Here is a 9788-nt window from a genome sequence, read left to right on the forward strand (position 1 = left end):
AGATGACCCGGTGAACACTAATTTTCAACACTGGAACATCCGGTGTGTACAAGTCCAGTGTAACTCAGGAAGTGGTTGTTACTGTACGGCGACACTCACTGGATGATCCGGTGAGGTTTGAAAGCTCACACCGAAACATCCAGTGCATGTACCATCGTGAGCCTTCGCCAACAATGGCTTTGTTCAATTTCTCCAACGACATGCTCAGATGAGCACTGGAACATTCGTTTGCCATTCTCCGATGAACACATTGGATCATCCGGTGCGTAGAGCTTCTACATGTCACTAGAAATTGCTCTATGCACAAGTCCTCCGATGTAACCTTCCGATGATCATGGCTCCATAATCTCTTTGAAAATTGCTCTCTTTATAATTGCTCCAGTGCAATCATCCAATGTGTAACATCTAATCATCCGATGAACACTGAAAATGTTGAATTTCTTCAATTCAATCCAAACTTTGATCCGTCTTCGATCATTGCTTTCTTGAGCTTTATCTGAGCTACCTAGTGCTAGACTAGATTAGTGTGCATCACAACTATATCTCTAGCTTAAACTAGATCAAACTACTATTCTCAATTCCCTTTATAGTACGGTCAAAGGAAAAATAAGCAACCTATCTACTCTAAATGTCAACCCAACTTCTTATGATAATTAGAACTAAGTATTTCTTAATCTTTGTGCATATCCTTTTGACAATCACCATGAATACCAATATGGAGGTTGAGAATACCCAGGAATCATTACCATGACCTAACTTCCAATAATCCTACATCAAATACGTTAGTCACTATGATCACGTTGTCATTAACCACTAAAACTCAAATTAGAGGCTCAAATGCTTACAATGATCTCATTATAAAATAGGTTGACAAGGCCCAATGATATTTTTTTCGCTGTTATGAATGAAATTAAGGAACTGCAAATACAGAAAAGCGAAGTCCACAGCATCTTGCTCTCGCCTATCACTCTTGTGCAACTTAGTTTTAGTCATTCATAAAGAAATCACCACTCTTTCTTGCACTCACAACAAATTGAAGTCGACAAGGCACCTTTCAGTTGTCCAACATACAATTCAGACATAGCACGCAAGAGATGCAGACATGGTAAGGTCAGCTCTCTTGAACAATCAGAACCGACAGCGACACCCTTTCAGGAAAGAAAAAGAGCCGGTCGGCAGCGACAAGCGTGTGCCTCTCGGCTTCTCATCCAGCTAAAGCATATGCTTCCTCAGTAAGTGGATCAGCTTCCCACGACGTTGCCAACTTACACTGAGATGTGTTCCTCCATTCCTGCATGAAACTTGCTTCCAAAAAAGACTGGGAGAGCAGGAGGCTTGCAAGACTGAAAGTAGAACTCTAATGCCGTCCATGATAAGCAACAATCAAAAGACGGCATAATGAAGTGTGATTTAGAATTACTTACTTTTTTCGGAAAAGGATATAGAATTACTTAGACAAATTAGTTATGAAATATCTTTTTCTATTTTTCTGATCTGATCTGAGTCAAATAACAAAACCAATCTTACAATCGGAGAACATAGTTTATTTTACTCGTGAAATTTACTGCGGCCAATACCTACAAGCAATATTGCTATTTGGGGGTTCACACTACATCCATCTTCAGCTACAGAGTGTTCATTTCATAACCAATTTCAAGAGGATGTGGGAAATCACAGCGATTCATTTGGATTCTTTTTTAGAATAAAATTCATTTGGATTGTAGCCAATAATCTTCGTCCATGGGCCACGCTTGCAAGAACATTATGAAGAATGGAAGTTAAGAAACAGAATCTACATTGCATTCATATCAGGTCCAAACTCCAAATACCTTCAGAGGAAGACCAATGTTCGGCCTCAAATACACACAAGTAAATTTATCCAGTAGTATATTTTTTTCACTGAACAAAGAAGGAAAGAACAAAGAAGGAAAGACATCCAATCATGTGCAGTTGTAACGGAAACTGGGAAAAGCAATCAAAGAAATGCATTCGAACAAGACACTGAAGATGATATTCACGAGAAATATAGTTTTGCATCTGGGATAGATTGTTTGACATAATACAGAGTAAATAAACTACAGAAAATACGTAATCTGGATAATTCGCATTTACAAAGATAGCTTTCATTTCACCAATGAATTTCTACAGCCGAATTGATATTACTTCGTTCAATGTTGGCTTCTGTGCGTGTACCGCAGCCGCTGCAGCCTGCTTGGCACCAATGATGGATCATCTAGGCTCCTGTCAGTACCTGCACCACGGTTACCAGCATAGGACCGATCCAAGAGTGTGCCATGATATCCGCGATAACTGCTGCGGTGCCCAGAGTGGCGATTTGAGAAGCCTTGTCGCAGTAGGCTCTGTGTGTTTGGCCTCCGACGGCCCAGCCAATCTGAGCGCAAGCTGCGCCTATCACTGAATGGAAGCCTGGGAGAATCTCTGTTGTTCTCTGGCACAAGCCTTGGTAAACCATGCCTTTCATCTGCCCAAATGCTAGGTGGTCCTAGTCTTTCATTTGGCCAAAGCATTGGGGAACCAAGCCCGTTATCTGGAGATTCAACTTGGTCTCGAACAGGAGACCACCACTCTTCACTACTTTCATCATCAGAGTCTATGCCAGGGGACGTTGTGTCTCTGGTCTCGATAACATAGTCACCAACTATTATTGCCCCAGGTATCTGGGACCTAATTGCGCTAATGACATCACCAAACTCCTGCTCACGCTCAAGGCGATCCCAAGTTCTTTTCCTCGAGAGGTCTACATGAGAAGGCTTTGTAAGCAAGTGTGAAGTCCTAGCATGTTCACGCAGCTGCTCATAGGTTCCAACAAATTTGCAGGAATCATGAGAGCAAGTTCTCAACCTCCTGTCTAGATACTGTCTCACCTCTCCAGCAGGAATCCAGCCAGATACAGATCCTCTACAGAGGGGACACTTCACTTGAACTGAACTCTGCATGGCATCATGACATTCTCCTGTTACAATGCTTCCTTCTCCTACAGATAAGGTTGAGTCTGTAGATTCTTGATAGTTAGCAATCTCAGACTCTGACCTAGACATGCCATCTGGATTTTGACCACTGTTTACATTGGAACGATAAGATACTCCATTATCAACATGTCTCCTGAGTCTTGGACTCCGTGAACGTCTGGAAATCATATCATAGTGAGCTCTTGGTTGGACAGTTCTGATATTGGAGTTCGAAAGCACCGAATAGGTTGAGTGTGAAGCACGGACCTTACTATCACCATTCATTTTTCTGAACCGGTCAAGGCAATTAGAGTGTCGATGGCTCGTGTTACAAATGTAACATCTGCAGCCATTCTTGTATGAACTGCATTTAAGTAAAACAGCATTGTGGGGTTGCTCCATACAAATAGGGCAAGAAATCCTGTCCCATTCCATATGCAGAGCAGTGCGTGATGTGACTGTAGATCTGTTACTTTTCCTACTTGTCATCTTGAAATCAACTGTGTTGAATTCACTTAATTGTTAGAATTGTTGAACAAAGAACTAACCACTGTTTCAACTTAAGAATTTAGGAACTTTAGAGAAAAACATTGCCGTGAAAACATCTTTATGTACTCATGAAAACAGTAAAACTTTTTGAATTACGGCAAATAAGAAATGAATCCTCTTACTTAGCATGTGCTCAGATCAAGGAGACAAGTCAATAATGAGTATCAAGTGTGCGATGACAAAGCTTACTACATTAATATTTAAGATCATTTAGCAGGAACAAGATTTTGGTCCTGAAGAGAGTACTCTGGTGCAAAGGAAATCACACCTTGAAAATATATCAATCATAATTCTAAAAAATTAGCAGAGCACAAAATAATCCACAAAAGTTACTACATTAAGAACTGAAATCCAAAGAAATTTGCAAAGAAAGTGTCTAATTGAAGATAACACAATATTCAAAAGAATTATGAATTACTGGCCATGAATAACAGTATCTAATGTTCCAAAAGACACACACAACATTAAATAAGACCATCATCCACAACATAAAAAAGAAATAGTAATTCTACCCAAGAAAAAAGCTTTCCCTGATAAATTGCATTAGCTTTCCCAGTAACAAAGACAAAAGGATAAAGTAGTTGACTATAAAAAGTGGCCTTACTGAACACATGTATAACAAAAAGAAACAAATGGGGCAGCTCTCAAACAAAAAAGAAACATATGGGACTTGAAGCACATAAGATATGTTCATTTAACTTTTACATAGAAAGTTTGAACTAACCTATAAGAAGTGGTTGTATGTACTGAACACTTCGAATGGATAAAGATCAGGGATGACACAATTTAATCCCTGAAAATAATGTGTACATTGTCAGTGATAGAGCATTATGTTAGCAGAATCCACAAGATAAAATCAGGTTGCAGTTAATTTTGTTTTCCTCGATTCTGATACCTATCTCTATAACTAACAGAATACCAAAGGCAACCTAAAATCATAACAGAACCGAATAAAGAAATATATTGGACATTTTCACGATACAGCACACTGCAGTTCACCTTAGCAAGAAATTTCACGGGCCAAACAGAAGTATCAACAATTGACTCACCATTTTCACGATACAGCACACTGCAGTTCACCTTAGCAAGAAATTTCACGGGCCAAACAGAAGTATCAACAATTGACTCACCTTAGAGAAAAATTCCGCGGGCCAAACAGAAGTATCAACAATTGACCCATAATTCTATCAGTGTGGACTTAGGCCCCCTTTGGATAGGTTTTTTTCTAGTTTTTTTGAGAAAAAAGCCAGAAGCTATCCAAATGGTTGGCTTTTGGCTCCGACTTCTAGTGCCTTTTGGGTGGCTGAGGAAGTAGCTGTGACTGAAATAAGCTAAGTCTAAGAAGTAGACTGGGAGGAACTTTTCTATCTTTTAGTGTGCTGAGAAGCTAAAAATTTATTATAAAAACCAACAACGAAAATTCAACAGCCACAACCGCTTTCTCAGGCAAAGCTTTTTTCTCTGAAGCTCTAAAGCCACAACATATCCAAAAGGCCCGTTTAGACCGGCTGTGGCTTCGGAGCTTCTGGTTAGATGAGGAAGCGACTGTGACTGTTGAATTTTAGTTGTTGATTTTTATAATAAATTTTTAGTTTCTCAGCACACCCAAAAACCAGAAAAGTCAACCAGAACCTGCTTATCGGCTTTTAGTTCATTTCAGCCATAGTCGTTTCTGGCTAAAGCCAGTCAAAAGCCACTAAAACTGGGACCAAAAGCCAACCGTCTGGATAGCTTCTGGCTTTTTTCAGGGAAAAGCTAAAAAAAAACTATCCAAATCGGGTTTAGTATCTTACTCACATGAACCATAAAGTTGTCAAACAATAAACCATTCTAGAATACAGCTTACAACACCTGATGAGACACAACTATTTTGCTTCTAATTGATAAATAGAATCAAATAACTGAAACAATTTGTATAGGATTGAACATGAATAAAAGGAAGAAACTCTCCTATCTTCAAATTTCAGTAAAAGCTAAAAATGCTGAACTGGCATCCATGTTGGCATGCATCTCACAATGCAGACTAAATCTTGTTGCTTGGTAAATTCAGTAATTCACAGTTATGCATAACTTCTTTTAAAAAAAGCATGGCGTAGGCTGTAAAAGAATACTTTACCCCCAAAGGAAACTTTAAGGGAGCAAAGAAGTTAAACATGACTAAATCCATAGCACTCATGTCTGAATAAGTGAATTAAGGTACATATTGCCTAGATGACCAAAAAATTGTACATTTTTTCACACCAAGCTTCTGAACACAATATTAAACAGGAAAATCGTGTGAAGACTTTGCCTATACAGTAAATATCAAATACATTTGGCCCAAACAGATTCGTGGATCGAAGATCAATCGCTACGGGCATGGCCAAGAGCACACGGAAAGAACCCACGTTTCTCCTGCCCGGATGCCCTCGAACCATCAGAATTATTCACAACCCCCAAATTCCCCAACCGTCCATCAAGAACCAAATCGGCGCCCCAAAATCCAAACCCAACCTAATCGACCGCTCCAACGTTAACCCCAAGAAACATACCTAAATCAACAGGCGCGATCACCGAGGACCCAACCCCTTACCAACCACAAAACCGATCTAACTATACACCGACGGATCGATCAGGAAGAGGCAGCAAAACGCTTAAAGAGAAACAAGATTCGACGGACGGCGAGTGGAAAAACGAAAGAAAAAGGTGGAATTTTTACGAGGGTTTGACGAGACGAGGCTCCGGATCGGACGGGGTTGCCCCTTCTGCTGTTGCCTTTTCTTGAAGGCTGCCTTTTCTTTCGGATTTCTTTCCTCCTCACGGAACAGGAGGGCGTTGGCGTCGCTGCCTGCCATTTTATAGGCGTGCGTGGAGAGGCCCGGGGTAGATCGAGAATCCTGTACGACCGGGCTTCATTGTCTGATGGATCTGGAGGGAGGGTGCCGCTGGTCGGGTGGTGGAAGATCATGAGTTTTTTTTTTATATTTTTTATTAAAAATTTAAATAAATAGATTTTTTTAATTTTTTTTTTACAAAACTAAGTGAGTGCTGCAGCTCTCTGAGAGAGTGATTAGACCTGCTTACCGCCCCTGGGCTTAGAGGGCGGCAAGGGTGTCCGTCTGAACCAATGCTTATCGCCCCCTAAGAGAGCGGGTACAACTCCTTGCCGCTCTCTCAGAAGGCGGTAAGGTGGCTGCCCGCCTCCACCCCTTGCTCCCTCCTCTATAAAAAGCTCTAAAATGAGATAAAATTCTTATTTTATTCCGAAAAAAGAAAAAACTCTGAAGAGGAAAGGAGAGGAAGAGAGTGCAGCGAAGTCCTGCTGCATTTGATTTGCAGATTTGAAGATCACTTTCCGGTAAATTCCTCTATACTTTTATTGTTATTAATTAGTACAGTAGTAGTATATGACATAGGTTTTAGACATGTATAACTTAGGGTTAGAAAATGCTATGTTTAGTAGAAAATTGTCAATTTTACTTACGACATGGTAGGATAGCAGTGAAATATAAAATATTATTTGTAGTATGTTAGTTTTGAATATGTAGATTGTATAGAGTAATACTTGTAGGGTAGTATTGTGTGACATGGGAGCTAGCACTGTATGATAATAGTATGACCTAGGATGCAACGTTAAGAAAATGGTAGTATACTGTGAATATTAATTCTGACATGGTAGGATAGCTATTAAATGTAGATTGTATAGAGTAATATTTATAGGTAAGTTTGGGTAGGGGTATTATTGAAAACTTATTGTTATGTATGAATCGGTGCCGGTAAATTTTTTTATCTCCGATATTGAGAAATATAGTTCGTCAGTTTTAACATTGGTTATATTTGCGGATGTTTCCAGGGATGGCAGATAAATTAATTTTTTCAGATATATTATGGTGAGGGTGAAATTAGGTACGGTCCTAATGGTGTAGATCTGTCTGAATTTCGTCATGTCATGAAGGGTCTTAGTAAAGGTAATGAGAGGACCATTGCGGGTGTGTGCAAATAGCTCATGCAGTTTTTCCAACTGGATCCGTAGCAACATGAGCTTAAGCTGAAAGCTGTCCTCAGCCGTGCTAGTCATGGATACTTTAGCGAGCTTGTTCCGATCGAAGCCACATCAATTTGGAGGCACTATATAGATATATCTTGTGAACGTGGCCTGCCTCTGATTTTGTTAGCTGAGGTGTACCTGAAAGATCAAACGGAGGTGAACTCTGCGGAAGCAGTAGCGGGACCAAGTGAGGCAGTAGAAGATGAATCAGACCTGGTTAATGTCGGGACCAGGGCAGATGTTGGAGATATTACTGAGATGCAACCGATGGGTGTAGCCGATGAAGGGGAGCATATCCCTAGCATCATTGAAGAGATGGAGTTGGAGGATCAAGAGTTGGAGGAAGATCTTGCCGATGGGGATTCATCTGACGAGGAGGGTAATGATCTAGTGCCTACAGAGTTGAGAGATCATGGATTTTCAAAGCTGGTGGTTAGTGAGGATGATCGGACACCGTGACAGTACCATGAGAACGAGGTGTCTCAGGGTGTTATGTACCCTACAAAGGAGGCAATTATTGATGCAATTAAATTCTGGTCGCTGTCTCTTCGGAGGCAGTTCAAAGTTGTTAAATCCAGTAAAAGGGAGTATGATATGAAGTGTTTGGTGCCTCAATATCCTTGGCAGGTGCACGCATTCAGAGGGAAATGGGTAGACTACTGCAGTACTTAATAGTCAAGGAACATAATTGTCACATTGAGGAAATAGAGTTCGCCCACCGGAACCTGTCATATGCCTTTATTGCTAATGTTATGTACGGGGAGATTGTGGACAACCTAAGGCATGAGCCACGATCAATAATCCATACTGTTGAGCAAAAGTTCCCGTACACAATAAACTATACGAAGGCATGGAGGGCGAAACAGAAGACTATTGAGATGAGGTTCGGAACATATGAAGATTCATATCACAATCTACCTCGTCAATTAGCCACAATTTGTGGAAGGATCCCAGGCAGCTACTATGATATCAAGCATTACCCCTCGACTGATGCGGAGTACAGCGGGAAACGAGTATTGCAGCGTGCTTTCTTTGTATTCGCTACAACCATCAAAGAATTTTGGTATTGTCGACCCATCATATGCCTGGATGGAACATCCCTGGCTGGGAAGTACAAAGGATAGATATTATCTACAATTGGGGTCGACGGTAACAACCAAGTCCTGCTACTGGGGTTTGCTTTCGTGGAGAGTGAGAATGTGGACAACTGGTATTGGTTCCTCGAGCGAGTGAAATATGCTATTGTTCTTGACCGACTAGATGTGTGTCTGATTCATGATAGACATACAGAGTTGTTGCAGGCTTTGTTGGATATGCAACATGGTAGTATTCGACGGGGGGTAGCAGCACAGTGGCCCGACCTGAAGAGCAGGTGGTGCATGTACCATATGGGTGCGAACTTCTACAGACAGTTTAAAAACAAAGAATTGATGAAGCTTTTCAAAAAGTTGTGCAGTTAAAATCAGCAACGGAAGTTCAATGCCATATGTGCAAGACTGGACGAACTAACTTTAAAACAGACAGCGGAGGCTGCACCAACTGGTGATGAACCGATAGCTCTTGGACCTCTCCCAACAGATACTCCGTAGATAGTAAGGAGGTCAGGGTCAGTTATTAGGAGCTTTTCATAGTGGATACGTAATGAGTCAAATAGAAAATAGGCTTTGCTGTACGATAGTGGTGGGGCAAGGTATGGAGTAATGACAACAAATTTTGCTGAGGTTTATAACTGGGTCATGCGAGGAATGAGGTCTCTCTCACTTGCTGGAATTGTAGAAGGCACTTTGCATGAGACTTGTAAGTACTTTATTGATCGGTACGCAGTTGCTAAAAATGTAATGGAGGATAATCGTATGTTGTATGGACGGATACTATGTGAGTATATGGAGAAGGCTACAAAGAAGGCCCACATGCATCGCGCAAATCAAGAGGGGACTACAGAGCACAGGTTCAGTGTCCTGTGCTGGGATAAGGGTCGTTGGGTTGGAAGACGTGAGCGGCAGGTTCAAGAGTGCGTGCTAAGGAGTGGGACATGCATTTGTACTTGCCAGAAGCCACAATTACTCCACAAACCTTGTACACATGTCATAGCTACGTGTGCGGAGCACAATATGCTTTCCAGACAATATGTTTCAAAGTACTTCATGAAGGATCGAATATTGAATACCTGGAATCATGAGCTGTATGGTTACGATATTGTTGACACTTTTACAAGTAATCCAGGGCTTTCACGAATCTATGTG

At 41.0% G+C, this 9788-nt stretch overlaps 1 protein-coding gene across 4 annotated transcripts; it reads right to left on the bottom strand.

The window, feature by feature from the left end:
- Positions 1-2008: 2008 nt before the first annotated feature.
- Positions 2009-6430, bottom strand: LOC133892407 (uncharacterized). 4 transcript variants are annotated; one of them, XM_062333163.1, is made up of 4 exons: positions 6217-6429; positions 4243-4311; positions 3237-3333; positions 2009-3147 (listed from the first exon to the last, which is right to left on the bottom strand). In XM_062333163.1, the coding sequence occupies exons 3-4, from the start codon at positions 3248-3250 to the stop codon at positions 2169-2171; spliced, it is 993 nt and encodes a 330-aa protein (XP_062189147.1). In that variant the 5' UTR covers positions 3251-3333; positions 4243-4311; positions 6217-6429; the 3' UTR covers positions 2009-2168. The 4 variants fall into 4 exon arrangements, with proteins under 4 accessions (XP_062189147.1, XP_062189145.1, XP_062189146.1 ...); XM_062333161.1 differs by having other exon boundaries at positions 2009-3469; positions 6217-6430; XM_062333162.1 differs by having other exon boundaries at positions 2009-3333.
- Between the last annotated feature and the right edge of the window lie 3358 nt (positions 6431-9788).

This window comes from Phragmites australis, chromosome 15 (assembly GCF_958298935.1).
Source record: "Phragmites australis chromosome 15, lpPhrAust1.1, whole genome shotgun sequence".
NCBI classification, from domain to species: domain Eukaryota; kingdom Viridiplantae; phylum Streptophyta; class Magnoliopsida; order Poales; family Poaceae; genus Phragmites; species Phragmites australis.

Bases quoted from the DNA above. Each gene is read 5' to 3' on its own strand.
- LOC133892407 (XM_062333161.1), bottom strand. From the start codon at position 3,458: ATGACAAGTAGGAAAAGTAACAGATCTACAGTCACATCACGCACTGCT.